The sequence below is a fragment of the Purpureocillium takamizusanense genome, chromosome 9, assembly GCF_022605165.1.
Source record: "Purpureocillium takamizusanense chromosome 9, complete sequence".
Classification (NCBI taxonomy): domain Eukaryota; kingdom Fungi; phylum Ascomycota; class Sordariomycetes; order Hypocreales; family Ophiocordycipitaceae; genus Purpureocillium; species Purpureocillium takamizusanense.
In genome coordinates, this window is record NC_063076.1 from 2,080,966 (window position 1) to 2,095,167 (window position 14,202).

General features: G+C 56.2%; 7 protein-coding genes across 8 annotated transcripts; 4 read left to right on the plus strand and 3 right to left on the minus strand.

Moving 5' to 3' along the window:
* Positions 1–111: 111 nt before the first annotated feature.
* On the plus strand, positions 112–1,987 carry JDV02_009463 (uncharacterized protein). Its single transcript, XM_047991127.1, has 4 exons — positions 112–782; positions 852–1,252; positions 1,312–1,543; positions 1,600–1,987. The coding sequence occupies exons 1-4, from the start codon at positions 604–606 to the stop codon at positions 1,628–1,630; spliced, it is 843 nt and encodes a 280-aa protein (XP_047847137.1). The 5' UTR covers positions 112–603; the 3' UTR covers positions 1,631–1,987.
* On the minus strand, positions 1,906–4,753 carry CSN12 (COP9 signalosome (CSN) subunit). The gene is made up of 7 exons (XM_047991128.1): positions 4,251–4,753; positions 3,897–4,189; positions 3,611–3,842; positions 3,469–3,530; positions 3,002–3,419; positions 2,526–2,787; positions 1,906–2,470 (listed from the first exon to the last, which is right to left on the minus strand). The coding sequence occupies exons 1-6, from the start codon at positions 4,533–4,535 to the stop codon at positions 2,704–2,706; spliced, it is 1,374 nt and encodes a 457-aa protein (XP_047847138.1). The 5' UTR covers positions 4,536–4,753; the 3' UTR covers positions 1,906–2,470; positions 2,526–2,703.
* Positions 4,754–5,124: 371 nt separating this feature from the next.
* Positions 5,125–6,072, plus strand: RPL20B (60S ribosomal protein L20B; the record flags this gene model as incomplete). Its single annotated transcript, XM_047991129.1, has 3 exons — positions 5,125–5,128; positions 5,492–5,853; positions 5,914–6,072. 3 exons carry the CDS (start codon positions 5,125–5,127, stop codon positions 6,070–6,072), a joined length of 525 nt encoding a protein of 174 aa, XP_047847139.1.
* An 858-nt stretch (positions 6,073–6,930) lies between these two features.
* Positions 6,931–7,644, plus strand: JDV02_009466 (uncharacterized protein; the record flags this gene model as incomplete). Its single annotated transcript, XM_047991130.1, has 1 exon — positions 6,931–7,644. The coding sequence occupies one exon, from the start codon at positions 6,931–6,933 to the stop codon at positions 7,642–7,644; it is 714 nt and encodes a 237-aa protein (XP_047847140.1).
* A 444-nt stretch (positions 7,645–8,088) lies between these two features.
* Positions 8,089–8,659, plus strand: JDV02_009467 (uncharacterized protein; the record flags this gene model as incomplete). The annotated part of the gene is made up of 2 exons (XM_047991131.1): positions 8,089–8,155; positions 8,241–8,659. The coding sequence occupies 2 exons, from the start codon at positions 8,089–8,091 to the stop codon at positions 8,657–8,659; spliced, it is 486 nt and encodes a 161-aa protein (XP_047847141.1).
* A 321-nt stretch (positions 8,660–8,980) lies between these two features.
* Positions 8,981–9,687, minus strand: JDV02_009468 (uncharacterized protein; the record flags this gene model as incomplete). The annotated part of the gene is made up of 2 exons (XM_047991132.1): positions 8,981–9,548; positions 9,620–9,687. 2 exons carry the CDS (start codon positions 9,685–9,687, stop codon positions 8,981–8,983), a joined length of 636 nt encoding a protein of 211 aa, XP_047847142.1.
* A 196-nt stretch (positions 9,688–9,883) lies between these two features.
* On the minus strand, positions 9,884–12,290 carry JDV02_009469 (uncharacterized protein). Of its 2 annotated transcripts, XM_047991133.1 has the most exons (5): positions 12,034–12,290; positions 11,906–11,980; positions 11,771–11,847; positions 10,600–11,720; positions 9,884–10,543 (listed from the first exon to the last, which is right to left on the minus strand). In XM_047991133.1, the coding sequence occupies exons 1-5, from the start codon at positions 12,059–12,061 to the stop codon at positions 10,441–10,443; spliced, it is 1,404 nt and encodes a 467-aa protein (XP_047847143.1). In that variant the 5' UTR covers positions 12,062–12,290; the 3' UTR covers positions 9,884–10,440. The 2 variants fall into 2 exon arrangements, with proteins under 2 accessions (XP_047847143.1, XP_047847144.1); XM_047991134.1 differs by having other exon boundaries at positions 10,600–11,847.
* Between the last annotated feature and the right edge of the window lie 1,912 nt (positions 12,291–14,202).

The following is a 14,202-nucleotide window of genomic DNA, read 5'->3' on the forward strand; positions in this document are numbered from 1 at the left end:
GGAGCCTGGAGCCCCTGTCCCCGGACGACGCTTCCTCATCCTGCCCTGCCTGGCCGCCTCACGTGAATCCGTGTAAATATCGCGTGGCGGCCCCGTTAGCATCGCCACCCACTTAACGCGTCCCAGCCTAGCTGGTCGCGCCAACTGCCTTAACTCTCGTCAAACCGCACTGACGTTAGTTACCAGGACGCCTTGTCCGCCCATATCCTTGCGTGATTGTCAGCCGTCATCACAGGGTTGCCTGCAGGTGTTAAGGGGGGGGGCGGCCTCCTGGCTATAAAGGAGCAATGGCCGCCACCTCGCGTCTTCGGCAGATTTTGCCGCCTCGTCGTCTGGCCGCCTCGTCCTTGCCTCGACCACTCGATGCCTTAGGTAGGTCTTTCTTTCGTTTGTGCCTGCAGGCGCCATAAAATCCAGTCAAACTGCACGTCCCCACCTTGTGTGTGTTGGGGTTTCGTCTTCCGGTCCCTTTTGGCCTCTGTGCCTGTATTTTATCCACTCGCTCTTCCTGCACACGACCTTCCTCGTCCTCAGCACCGTGCCATCGAAGCCACTCATTCGCCATCGCCGCCGCCCGCCCGCCGACCGGGGGCGTCCGCAGACATGTTCAGCAAACGGTTCGAGACCTCCAACAGGAGCTTCTCCAAGAGCCACAAGCTCTCCAAGTCGAGTTCGTCCTTTAGCAGGGAGAGCGGCGTGTCCAAGCGGCGACATGAGTCTCGCCACCGCAGGCCAGGAACGGCCTCAACCACGACAGCCACCGACGGCATCGGCACGTCCACGTGGGTGAAAACCTCATACTTTTTGCATGCATTCGCCTTGCAGTGTGACTGACTCTCCACTCGCAGCAGCACATCCTCTCCAGTCGTGACCCTCGTCATCGGGGCCGAGCAGCGACTGTTTGCCGCGCACGAAGAGGTGCTGTGTGCAAGTCCCTTCTTCTTCAACGCCCTCCGAAACGGGTACATGGACCCGTCGGCGAAACGCATCGCCCTGGCCGACGAGGAGCCGGAAATCTTCAGCTCCGTGCTCGAGTTTCTGTACAAGGGCGACTACTACCCGCGCCTGCTGCACAACAAGCGTCGGAACTCGTGGGAGCTGGAGCCCACCGCCGGCGACGGGAGGTCCGAGAGCATCGTCTACCACCGAGGCATCGACGGCGACCTGCTCAAGGACACTGTCATATACTGCGCAGCAGAAAAGTACGGGCTCGAGGAGCTGAAGAAGTTGGCGCTGCGTAAGCAAGGCCTCCGTAAGTTCAAACAGTCTCCAGCAGCCTTGTCGTCTCTCATCACTGACTTGTACTTGCAGAATCGGGCATTCAGTGCAGCACCATCCTGGCGTCCGCACGATACGCATACGCCAACACGCCAGACAACGACTCCAAGCTTCGTGCACATTATCTCGCTCTGATTATTCGTTCACGCAGCACGTTCAAGCGCAGCGGCACCATGCAGCTTGAGATGTTCAACGGCGGCACGCCGCTGTTCTTTGACCTCTTTGTGGCCTTGTGCAACCACGTCGACGACATCTCGTCCGCACAGTAAGTCAGCCGTCTACATGATCATGATGACACATCTTGACCTTGGTCTCCCGTAGAAGCACCCCACGATCTAACCGCCACTACTGATGCCCCGGCACGCTCATCGATGGCCGTTCGCAACGTTCCCAACGAGCCTCATACTTTTTCCGCTCATCCGCCGTCCGTGACATGGGTGTGTCCGCGAAAGCGTTTATATAAACCGCACAAAAACAAGCACACAGTCGAGCGTTCTCGGAGTTATGGTTTTCTTGGAGGTGATTTAGTAAAGTCTACTGCTTTCGTTGCTACCCATGTACAATTACTCTTCTCGGTTGGACTTATACCTAGGATCCCCTACTTTGGACTAACGGGGATCCCCTTTTCTCCTTGTTGGTCTATCTCTTTGGAAGGCATCCCGAGCCGCTAGATATTGACGGGCAGCGTATGGGACGGCGCTAGTTGAGGTTACGCAAGACTGACCCGATGTCCTCGCCACGCGGACGACTGTAAAATTACCCTTCGTAGCACTCGTTGGACGCTTTTAGAGAGAAAACAAGAGGCTTGGAGATGGCTAGTCCGTCATGTGAGCACATGCACCACGGTCCCCCCCTCGCGTGAATGATGGAAAGATGGCAAGACGGCGTTGTAGGCAATCTTGCTCTGCTTGTAAACAGGCCAATGTCGCCACACTAACCCCAAAGGTCGTCGGTGTTTTTCCGAGCGCTATGACGCACGATCGTGCTCCCTTGCCTTGCAAAAGAAGAGACTGCTCTTCAAAGGTTCTCATTTGGCCCCAAAATGAGTCATGAAGTCTCGGGAGGAGCGTGCATGGTCAAAGCTGAAGGGGGGGTGGCAGGGGACGCCTGGACGGACGGACGGGGGTGCGACCCGGCAACTAGCTCGCCTTGCGAAATGCACACCGTCGTGACGACTCAGAGATTCAACACCCTTTGACCGTGAGTTCTAGTACAGTACAGTCGGGAAGTTTACCTAGGACACTCACACATGCATCGCGATTATCGACATGACCAGCAGGCACATTCGCAGTTTGCTGCAAGCCGAGTAGTGTATACACCTACATCCTCATCTATCATGCACTGTGACCAGCGCTGTTTCGGTCGTGGCTCAGCGTGAATCATACCTCATGCCTCGTCTTCTCAGGTAGCGTGCGCGTCCACCCCTCAAACCCCCGTGCCAGGGAAAGCGCCCTTCTTGGAAAGCACGACGATGCCGCGTTCGCGGGCAATATAGCCTTTCATCAAGTCCTGTCGGGCGATATTCGTCAGTGACTCATGTCTTGTACAGGAAGTGATAGGCGTGGTGCGTCAGAGCAGACGGGTGCCTTTGCTCCTGAGGCATCCTATGCTATACGCCCAACGGGTCGGTCGACGCAGCGCCGAGTCAGGCGATTATTGGGGTTGCCGCACAGCGCACTACGCGCAACATATAGGCTTCTTGGGTTTCCAAGACTAAACATACCTTGTAAATCATGTTGGCCAAAAGACACTCCACCTCATCTGTGTCCACAGTCTCTCCGCCACTTCCCATGCAGATCGCGGCGCGAAACTCTGCTACAGGCACTCTTGTCCGCCGAACCGGCGGCGCTGTGTCTCCATCTTTGGCTTCGTCGAAGCCCCCAGCGATGAAGACTTTGCGCAGAAGGTTGCGCAAGGCAATATCGCGGCAGCGCTCAAGCGTCAGGTAAATGCGTCTCCTGACAAAGACGTCTTCGCCGTGTTGCAGCGCAATATCGAACTGCCGCAAGTCCCCCTGTCGAATGCATTGTGCAAGGGGCAAGAACAGGTCCTGGAGCCGCGGGAAAGGCTCTAACAGTTTCTTCGTCGGGAGAACATGGCTGGTGAGCAGCCGGCACGGGATGAGATAAGTCAAGATGCGTCTGCATAACGTCAGTTTCGCACGTGGTCGTGTCGGCTTTGAAGGCGTACTCTAAGTTCGCTTTTGCATCCTTATGGCAAAGGTTCCACGCCTGCACAAGGTGTTTCTCGGCCTGCTCGTCCGGTCAGATCGTCATCGTCATGGGCGCTGGGCAGACATCGCGAAACAAGAAACATAAGATTCGGCGCGCACCTGAACGTAGTTCTCCTCAAGAAAAAATAGCACTCCCTCATAATACTTGAAAGTCACTCTCTGAGCCTTCGGGAAAGACTCTAGGGACGGCATGTCTCCTTTGTCGTTGTAAACGGCCAGGGTTTTCAAAATTGTCCGCGAAAGGGAGGCCGAGTTTAACTTGAAGTACGTCTTGAAGAGCAGGTTAATGACAAAGTATATGCCCCATTTCCGCGATTCTCCGATGGGGGCTCTTTACATCACGGTCAGCTCGTCTACACCCAACGCTGAGCGCAGTGTTGCATACCTATCGTTCAAACACAATGTGAAGATGCGCTTCAAGTGCTGTTCGCAATCTCTCAGCTGCGCTTGCTTCTCAGACTCTGGATCGAAGTCATCTTGCATGAGAGAAGCGGCGGTGGTTGGATCGGCGGAACTGCGGCTGCGTTCGTCGTCGGACTTGATGGCAAAAAGCCGAAGATACTTGCCAACGAGATAGAGACTTGGAATTGTCCATGCCTCGAAGCCAAAGTTGTTGTATCCTCGTATCAGCATGGACGTGAGCTCTTTCCATGACTCGTATACCTTGGTCCACGTGGACTGCAGGCTCGGTCAGTCAGCAACTCTGTCAGTCATGGGCGCAAACACTGGACTCTCGTACCTTCCCGCTCTCGCCCGCGAGGATCTCACCGATGGCATTCCAATAAGCTGCATACACCTCCACCCAGCCGTTAATCTCGTCGACATCGAGGTTCACCCGATATGAAGATTGCGTCTTTATAAAATGCTTGATGTCCCCCTTTACGCTGTGGGAGTTGGTGCTTTGCCAGATTTTTCTCAGCCTATGAGCGTCATCTGGTGGCGCAACTGGCGACAGTGTCTGCGCGAGCAGATATCCGTTTCTAACGGTCTGCGCCTCGGCGAACTGCTCAAATAGCTCGTTCATCGCGGCAGGGCGAACGTCATGGAACAAGCAGTGAGACTGCCACTGCTCAGTCCCCTTAGGCTAGTAAGAGGTTGCCACCGATTGTTAGGCTCCAGGAGATGGCCAATGTGAGAATTGAAGGCTGCCTTGATGCGTCGTATGTAGAAGGTATCTGGCAAACGGGGATCTTGACTCCTAAAGAGCAACAGCTGGCATGAGATGGTGGGTAAGCTCCAAGCCTGCAACTTGCCTCCAGGCAGCTGGTCAACCAGAACCGGTACGTACCCGAGCCAATTGCCGCTTACCCTCTTTGTGCTAGTGTCAAAATGGGTAGGAAGCACCCAGCACATAGCGTGATTTTTCACGTGATCGCAAAATCAGACTCCGGCGGGTCGCCTCGTTACTGAACAGCCAATCGTTGTCGAGGTCTAAGCCCTCCACCGTGTGTCCCTTCCAGCCCTCTCCACCCTCCCACACACAAAAATTATCGCCGTGTCCCTTCGCAACTTCAGACAATCTTCAAATTTCGCCAGCAGTTGGAGACATTGACCACCGTCACCGTAAGTCGGCAACGCCATTGCAATTGTCTCTGTTACTGACAGGAATACAGATGGGTAAGCATCCTTTTAGCTATTACGTGATTTCAGCCCGACGCCGCACGCCTACCGAGGAGTTGAGGAAGAAGCGAACGTGCCCGCCGGATCGACGAGTCTCGACGACCAGAGTATCCGTTTGCACGGCGCATAGCCGCAGCCATGGACGAAACAAGGGATTGCCTAGACGTCCCGGTGCACTCTTTGCGTTCTTTGCGGAAGGCAGCACGAATCGCATCCGCGACTTGCACGACGACGTCCTTCGAACTTGAAATCAACGCGACCCGCGACTACAACGAGCTCGCTCAACTTCTCTGTGTGGCGTCGGCGGCGGGCTGTGATACTGGCACATCAGTCTGGGTCAAGGTACTGACCGTAACGCAGGTCGTCTTCAGGAATACGAGGTCATCGGGCGCCATTTGCCCACTGAGGCCAACCCTACCCCGGACATGTACCGGATGACCATCTTCGCCCCCAACGAGACGGTTGCCAAGTCCCGATTCTGGTACTTCCTTCGCGGTCTCCGCAAGGTCAAGAAGGCCACCGGCGAGATCGTCTCCGTCAAGGCCCAGCACGAGAAGCACCCCCAGAAGGTCAAGAACTTTGGCATCTGGCTGCGCTACGACTCGCGCTCCGGCACCCACAACATGTACAAGGAGTACCGCGAGATGTCCCGCGTCGACGCTGTCGAGGCTCTGTACTCCGACATGGCTGCCCGCCACCGCGCTCGCTTCAGGTCGATCCACGTACGTTTCCCACGACACAGTAATTGCGAGGGAGAACTGCAGACCACTGACCTTGAATAGATTCTCCGCGTTGTTGAGCTCGAGAAGACCGAGGACGTCAAGCGCCCCTACATCAGGCAGCTCGTCACCAAGAACCTCAAGTTCCCTCTTCCCCACCGTGTCACCAAGGCCGCCAGCACGAAGCTGTTCAGCGCGCAGCGACCCTCCACGTTCGCTTAGGGTGTTTTTGGTTTTGAAGACGGTTGGGCAGGGTTCTGCGGGTGTTCACTAGGGATCATGGAAATATCAACTGCATTTGCCTGACAAAACGGGCAGCGAATGAACCAAAAAATCTGGAACCTACGGACTTGCGCCTAGATGACGTGACGTGAGGCTATGCACTTGGGCGGTGCGAGGCAGGCGAATCCGACGGATATCGACGGCATGGACAGCGCGACTCGCTGTGCTCTTAAGAGGTGGCCGCTGTATGCGACGAGCCTCAATTGTATTTTGGCCTCAAATCAATCACCCATTGCCTTACGAGTACGACTTCCGAATTCAAGGAGGCAGGAGATAAGATTGCGTCTTGACCCCCGCGTTGGTCATTCTGTGAGCCGCCGAGCTTACCCGCGTCAGTTGTGCCCAGCCGCTATTCGAGGGGATTCTGAACAGGGATGTTTCGAACTTCTGAATTGAGGCATTGCGCGACCGTTAATGGTATGCAGATTGTGCTCAAGCGGTGCTGACACGAATACGGCCTTTACAGGCGGACAGACTTGGCCGGTAGGAACCATCGTGTACGGTACCCCACAACGCCGAGTGGCTTTTTGGTAGACCGGCCGTCAGTTGCCGTGACTCACCGCAGAGATAAATTTCTAGGAATTGAGCCCTTGGACTTTTAGCAAAAAAATCCGGACAGCACCTTGTGTTTCGTGTGTAGTCATTTTCTCAGCCATTTACGCACAGTCACGGTAGGGCATCGAGCGAGTTGGACAAGAGACAACCGCCAGCCACAACTCGGCGGAAAGACCCTCGGAAACCTCGGCGCCGCGAATACACACGCCTGTTTCGGACGCCAAAGTCCATCACACAACCAAAATGCTCGAGCCAACGCCGATGGAATGGATCACGGTCAAGACGACCCTCCCCGCGGTGCCATACCCGCTGCTAGACGGCCGGCCAGACATCCGGACGGAGCGGCTCATTCTGCGGCGGACGCTGGAGAGCGACCTCGACGGGTGGCACGCGCTGCGGGTGCAGCCCGAGGTGATGCAGTGGACCTCGCAGGGGCACCCGGACCCGGACGTGGCGTGGTCGCGCGAGCAGATGAAGAAGCGGCTCGCGCCGCAGGGCGACGCCAAGTACGAGTTCGTCATCTGCATCGCCGAGACTGGCGAGATGATCGGCACGGGCGGCTGCCACATGGTCGTCGGGGAGCTCGGCTGGCCCGTCATCGGGTACATGCTGCGCAAGGAGTTTTGGGGCAAGGGCTACGCGACGGAGCTGGTCAGGGGCTTCCTCGAGGCGTGGTGGGCGCTGCCCCGGGCAGAGGTCGAGCTCAAGGTGGAAAAGAGCAGCGTCTCCTGGCGGGCCGGGCCAGACGACAACGACAACGACAACGACAACGATGACGGCGGGCTCGTCGACGAGTGCATCGTGGCCGTGACGCTCGACTCCAACACCGCCAGCCAAAACGTGCTGCGCAAGTGCAACCTCGACCTCGTCAAGGTCTGGGAGGAGGACGACATTCGCGACCCGACGCAGAGGGCGGTCCTGTACGCCTTTGCCGGGCGCAACCCAGCCGCGAGCTGAGACGCACCCGCGCCTACTGCTCGAAAACTCTCGGTCTCAAACCTGCGATGGCCGTAGCATGATTGCAACAGCGATCGCTGTGGGCGTGGATAGGCTCTGCATGAGTAGATATCTGTTTTGTTAGGCGTGCCTTTGGCTGGGTGGCGCGTGATGATAAAAATTCAGGTACGAAGTACAAATCTTCCAAAAAAGAAAATCAACGGTGACGTCGTGGTCCGATCTGGTGACTCGGTTGTCGCGGACGCGTCGCAATCAGCTACGTACTTCGTATGCGCTCTAAAGTCGTGGCTTGCGACAGCCTACCCTATATCATTGCCACATGCGCAAACTAAAGACTCTAAACATCCTCCCTCCCTTCAAAAGACAATTGAAGACTTACTTTTATCACTGGAATCATCCACTGCTTGCCATCTCATCCGCATCTTCCCTTAACGAGACAACACGATGCAGTTCTCAGGGCCCACCCTCGTCGCTGTCGCCACAGGCATCGTGGGATCCGCCTGGGCATCAGGTAAGTCCATACACTGTTATAGTCGGGTTCGCGTCGCAGGGCGTGGCACATGACTTAAAAGCTCATGCCCTCTATAAAAACACAGGCGTCATCACGAGTCTCACACTCATTTCAATCCCATCTGCAAAAGCAGTGCCTGAAAAGGCCGTGGCTTTCTGGGCCGACTTGTTCGCCCGTGGTGCCGCTCTCATGCCAAAGGCTGGAGCCACCGTTGCCTTGGCCTATGCGTACGTCGCCTACGATGTACGTTGCGCGGGCGGGCAGTGGCAGCTGTTCGCAGCTGCGGCCGCGAGTGTCATGGGCATCGTGCCATTTACCTTGCTCGTCATGGCCGACACCAACGACAAGCTGCACAAGTTACACAAGGATGGAACTTCGGGATCAGAACACCACGCGAAGGAGTTGCTTGACCGATGGGGCACCATGAACTTTGTGCGCGGTCTCATGCCCCTTGCTGGTTCTATTCTGGGTTTCAAGGCGTATCTTGACAACTCGCATTGGTAGTGGGTGCAACGTTGGGTGGGATTGACTGGGCCAACTCGGACTACACGACATGCGTTTTACCCAGGAGACATGAGTGGCCCTTTCATGGAGTTTGGTTGTCATCTCTGCTCACAGTTTAGATGCCTCGAAGTCATTGCTAAAATAAATTTGATCCGCAATATTGCTGCAGCTTTGCCTGCCGTCACAGATCGAAGGGTCTTCCGAGTCCCCCAGAAACTTTTCTGTAGCACACACTGATTTGCGGGCTCATGGCCAACGGTGTGCAAGCAATCAACTTCCCGTTGAAGCTGAGCAAAGTCCACTACCGTTCATCGAAGAGCCTCACTTGCCAACCCCTCCACGCCGCCCCCGGGCCTCGTACTCCTCGATCACGTCCCAGCATTGCAGCAGGTTTCGTTTCGGCTCCCAGGTATTGTGGCGCGGTGCCCAGCCCTTCCACTGCACCAGATAATAATGCACGTAGGTGTCGGCGTCGATGCGATCATCAACAATTTTGTCCACCTCCCACTCGTCGCTGGATGGAGCCTTCTTTGACTGCCCTCTTTGAGGTTTGCGGATGGCAGTGCTCTTGGGCTTTGGCACTTTGGATTTGGATTGCTTGCGTGTGGAAGCCATTGGAAGTCGTGCAGAGGTCACGCTGGTGGAGCGATTTCGTGTTGAGCGACGAGGGACGACAGTTGTCTCTCGTCGTTTGCGGCTGCTGACCCTGAAAGCATGCTTCGATTGCTTACTCTCGTGCTCTGACCACTTCTCGCCCTCTGGGCTTCTTTGGCCGTTTGTTGAGGGGGAACGACCGTCAAAGGCTTTATTGTCTGCACTGTAGTGATCTTGAACCATGTCCGACACAATCACGCTTGGCTCGGGAGAGCTGGTGGTCGCCGGCTCGAAACTGCGAACGATGGTTTGGATCAAGTCAGAGTCAAAGCTCATCGAGGATTGGCGGGGAAGTCAGCAATGTACCTTTCGGCCTCATCGCGATCAACCCTGACCTCACGGCCGATGAAAGCCGAGGTCTTGCCCGGTTTCATCGCCGATTTGACAGAAGAAATACGGCTTGGGAGGAGTTTCGAACGCGGAAGCTGTACGGCCCAGATGGCGGGAAGGAATCGGCGAACGAGGTGCGATGGGAGGATGTGAAGAGTGCCCTAGGGTTGATGGAGGGTAAATGGTGCACAAAGTCAGAAGAAAAGGCTTGTGGCGACCGTGCGCGTGGCAGAAGTGTTCGCGGTGAGGTGGTTTACAAGATAAGAGTTTGCTTGCTTGTAGAGGGACACATTAGTAGACATACTAAGGGTCATGTGTTCAGCGAGCAGCAGGCGGCAGGAACTGGCACGGATGCCAGCCGGTCGCAACTGCCACAACGAATAGCGGCTTGGCCTCCGTACTTCAAGATCTCAGATGCTCATAGCCCCCGACCAAGTATTCCAGCTAACGCTCAGCCCAACATCGCTCCTTTCATCAAGACTTTTATCGCCTGCGATATTACATGGGCTACTTAGCCGATCTACCAAGACAACATGCGTTTCATGCTTGAGCCTCCAGTCGCGATGCCGGGAGCCCCCACCCCGCTGTCCGGTAGTGTTCTCATGTTTGAGTTTAGAGTACATTTACATGTGTTGTGTTGGCACCTCTCGCAAAGTCCGATGATTTTACACCTCAACCGGTGCCCAGCACGTTCTGAACGCTCGCCGGAGATGCTTTGCGAGCCGTGGCCCGAGTCTGTCACCAACAGGCTGCCGCCGCCTGTGACGTGGCCCAGGCAATGTGACACTCAATTCACATCAATCGAGCTCCTCTACTTCATCATCACCCAGCTCCCGATAACGGCCTTCTTGAACGGCCGCCTCGACTGGATTCTGAACGTTGATCCCTGCCCGCTTCAACCTAAGAGAAAATTAGTCTTTGAGTTGATCAGTCATAGCCCTCCCGTCAGAACATACCGTTCGAAAAGCACAAACAGCCGCTCCGCTTCTCGCTCCTTCTCCTCTTGGGTCATTTCTGGCCCTTCCACGTGCTTCTCCTTGTCGTGGAATTGCCCCGTTATCGGGTTCACTGTTTTCTGCGCCCCACGTGAGTCTCCCGTGCTGAACGCCTCCGACGCGGATGCTGGCACGGGCACGTTATTCTGGAAAAGGAACCCGGATGCGAAGCCATAACCGACGTTTTCGACGAATTTGGACGCGTCCCTGCTTGAAAGGTCAAAGAGGAGGTGAGAGATGGCCTCGCGAAGCGCCGGCGCCATTGGGTTTGTCGAGTTCGTGAGCAGCTTGGCCGACAGCGTTTCGCCACGGCCAAGTACAGCTTCTCGATCCTTTGCTGTCGGAAGAAGGCTGTCCCGCAAGTATTGCTGCACGGGGTCTGGCGCGCCACCGTATATTTTGCTGATCAAGCTGACCAGAGGTGTTACCACCGTTTCGAGCTCGCTGTCTGGGTAAGACCTTATCGACCCGTCCAGCAGAGCCACCAGCCTGGCACACACTCTGGTCGGCTCCGTCTTTGGGTACAGTGCTGTTTGACTCTTGTCGGCTTTTAGGTCGAGATTGAGCAGGGCGTTGACTAGGGGTCCGAAGGGCGGCTCAAGCTGCTTCTCCTTTGGTACATCTCGTTTCCACAAAAGCGCCACAATGTGAGGGACGGCCGAAGTGAAAAGGGACGCCTTTTCCTTGCAAAAGTGAGACACGTTGAACATGAGCTTCAAGGTCTCTCCAAGGGCCATTTCCTCCATTGAATCAATCTTAGTTTTCGGCTTGTTTGATAAGACTTTGACGTGGCGGTTCAGATTGTCGATGATGCTGTCGGCAAGGCCGTGCTGCTCGATGAGGTCGACAAGGCTCAGTTTCGTGCCGTACGTAGCAAGAAAAAGGACTCGAGATACGAGAAACTCATTGTCCCAGTTGTCTACTTTGAGTTCCTTGCAGGCTCTTTCGGCGAAACCCTGCTCCACAAAGATCTGCCTCGTCTCGGGCTTCAGAAGCATGGCGTTGGCCAAGACCCTCAGAGCCGCTTTGGAGGTACTTGTTGACGGGCTATAGAACGCGTGCTTGAGGAGCATTGTGATTCCCTGCTCGGTATCAGCTTCTTGCGTGCCCACGATCGGGTTGCATCACGGACATGCTGGGTGAAGATGGGATCGGCGTCCCGGGGGTCGCGACCGTATATTTTCAGCTGCTCGAGTGCCTCGTCGCGTTCTGGGCGGCGAGTTCTGTCAGCTTGAGCGCCAGCCGGGGCGCTGAGATGAGGCCGAACCTGGCGGAAGCAACGTGATGCTGTCAAGATCCTCCGTGAGCTTATTCACGAGCTCCTTTACGGCTTTGAGCTTTGCTGCGATTGGTCAGACCAGACAGAACTGCTTCCCGTGAGGAGGGAACACCAACCCGGTCCTGACGTTGCTTGGCCTGCCATGGTAGCCCCGATGAGACAGATGGCCACGTCGGTTGTCAGTACGGGTAGGCACGTAGGCACGTTGTCGAGAAGCCGTATGCGGCTTGTTGGGCAATTTAGATTATGGAACACGGGGTTGATGAGGATGATGGATGGGGTAGCAGGCCCCACGGCAAAATACCACCACCTCCACGGCGGTCAGAACAAACGAGACGGCGACACAGTCACGAAAGGGAAGAATATAATGTGCTTTTGGCTCTGATGAAAAAAAAAAAAAAAAAAAGTGTGTCGCAGACAGGCAATCGAATGATGCAGCAAGTAAATGGACGGATTCAAGAAGACGTCGGTCCTTTTTTTCTTTTCTGTTTGGCTGAAGGTTTGATGAGTGAATGGCGGCGCCCTCTGGGAGGGAGGGGCGGGTGATGACGGCGGCCCAAAAAGCAACCGCTCGCCGGGCTGGGCTGAGTGTGTACTGTATTTACTGCCTCTCAGGCGACTGCAACAACCTCGGGCTCATTTTAGTGCCTTAGCTTCCGGCCATTAGCACACTGAGACAAGGCCCTTTCCGCCCCGGAAGCTGCTGCAAGCATGGCGCGTGAGCGAGCAGCTGCGCCGAGTGCCTGAAACGATTGGCCACGGGCTTGCAGCTTGGGGTGCAAAGAAATGCGGTTTCTGCGACAGACACGCATCCGATCTGCCATTCATGTGCCTTTACGCCGCCGCCCTGCCCTGCCTTGCGCTCCAGAGCGCGTCTCGGGTGGGTGGGCGTGGATCAAGGACGTGACCTCGCACGGGACTTTCATTTTTGCACACACTGTACTTCGTACTTCGTGCAGCGCAGTTACGCTGGCTGGATTTGGCTCGTCGCTGGATACCACCTACCTGCCCGGCCCATCCATGGGCGAGATGGCTGGCCAGTTGCACGTAGAGAATCCGAGTGCACTGTCTCACGCCAAAGAACCCAGTCAATGCCCAAGGTCAGGTTTGCCCTGATCCGAGGCAGCCCACAGGCCACAAGTGGTACGCATACCCCGTTGTAGATCGAGTGCTGAGGCGAGGGCCGTCGCGGGATGGATGTAGTGATGACGATGATGATGATGAATGACCAAGGCCTCTCATGGCAATTTTTGGCATCGACGAGCACCTACATGTTCAACAAGGTCTCAAGCCGTACAGAAGATGCTGGGCATGGCATGCAGGAAAAGAGCTTCATACTTTGTAACTGCTGAGATACACTCATATCCTCGGCGCACCTACCTATACTGTACTACCTACCGCAGCTGAAAGTAAGCACGGCACTTCCGCGCCAGACACCACCAAGCGCGTGGGTCATCTCGACTCCGGAGCATCGCCCGCCACATTCAATGTCAGAAGCGACGTCCAGCTGTACCGACGAATGCAGCGAGGCTTAGCATGATGAAGATAGGGACCGTGGGTAAGTTGAGAAGTACTGAGGTCGGCGCCTAGAGATGACCGCCTTGTTAGCGGTCTGCCGGGCCCTTCGCAATGGAACACCACGCCAGCCGAGCCAGCAAGCAGGCAGGCAGGCAGATAGCAAAGACCTTTGCAAGCTGAATCCTGCATGGCGAACACCCCCCCTTTGTAACATGATGCCGTCCCATCCTGCTCTCTTTGGCGCTGGCTGCAGACAAGACTCGGCCGTCGTGGCCTCCACGCTCCCGCCGTCATTCATCAAACGCAACAGAAGCTGCTCCCAGCCACACGCAACACGTTGTCGGGTCCTCAAGCGGGCATGCATTCATGCATCTAGGTAGTTATGCACGAACCAATTCTGTCTGCCCGCTGATGATGCGCCAGGCGCGGTGGCATCAGGCTCTCCACTCCCCTGACTTTGAGCGCCGGGGCGGCTGGGGATGGAGAGGTGGGTGAGGTGGCTCACGCGGGGGCAAACAGGCTACAGCCACCGCCACAGCCAGTGCCCGGGAGCGGAGCCCACCAGTCCCAGCCCCAGTCGAGCTCGCCCGCGCTACCATCCTGGATGGTAGCAGTGGAGGAGGATCACGCTCCCCCCCCTAGGCGGGCGCCGTGCGGGACCTTGCTTAACGCGTCTCGTGTGAGCGTGGTCGCGTTTAGTGGAAAAAAGACGTGAACCGCACCTGGGCATGCACACGGCAGGGAGGCCAGCCACACTTGACTACACG

Coding starts and splice junctions, on each gene's coding strand:
- JDV02_009463 (XM_047991127.1), top strand. CDS start 604: ATGTTCAGCAAACGGTTCGAGACCTCCAACAGGAGCTTCTCCAAGAGC. Junction 783..851: donor GACGGCATCGGCACGTCCAC/GTGGGTGAAAAC, acceptor CACTCGCAGCAG/CACATCCTCTCCAGTCGTGA. Junction 1,253..1,311: donor GCTGCGTAAGCAAGGCCTCC/GTAAGTTCAAAC, acceptor TTGTACTTGCAG/AATCGGGCATTCAGTGCAGC.
- CSN12 (XM_047991128.1), bottom strand. CDS start 4,535: ATGAACGAGCTATTTGAGCAGTTCGCCGAGGCGCAGACCGTTAGAAAC. Junction 3,531..3,610: donor TTGAGGAGAACTACGTTCAG/GTGCGCGCCGAA, acceptor CCGGACGAGCAG/GCCGAGAAACACCTTGTGCA. Junction 2,788..3,001: donor TGGCCAACATGATTTACAAG/GTATGTTTAGTC, acceptor ATCGCCCGACAG/GACTTGATGAAAGGCTATAT.
- JDV02_009469 (XM_047991133.1), bottom strand. CDS start 12,061: ATGGCAGGCCAAGCAACGTCAGGACCGG. Junction 11,981..12,033: donor CCAAGCAACGTCAGGACCGG/GTTGGTGTTCCC, acceptor GACCAATCGCAG/CAAAGCTCAAAGCCGTAAAG. Junction 11,848..11,905: donor CATCACGTTGCTTCCGCCAG/GTTCGGCCTCAT, acceptor CTCGCCGCCCAG/AACGCGACGAGGCACTCGAG.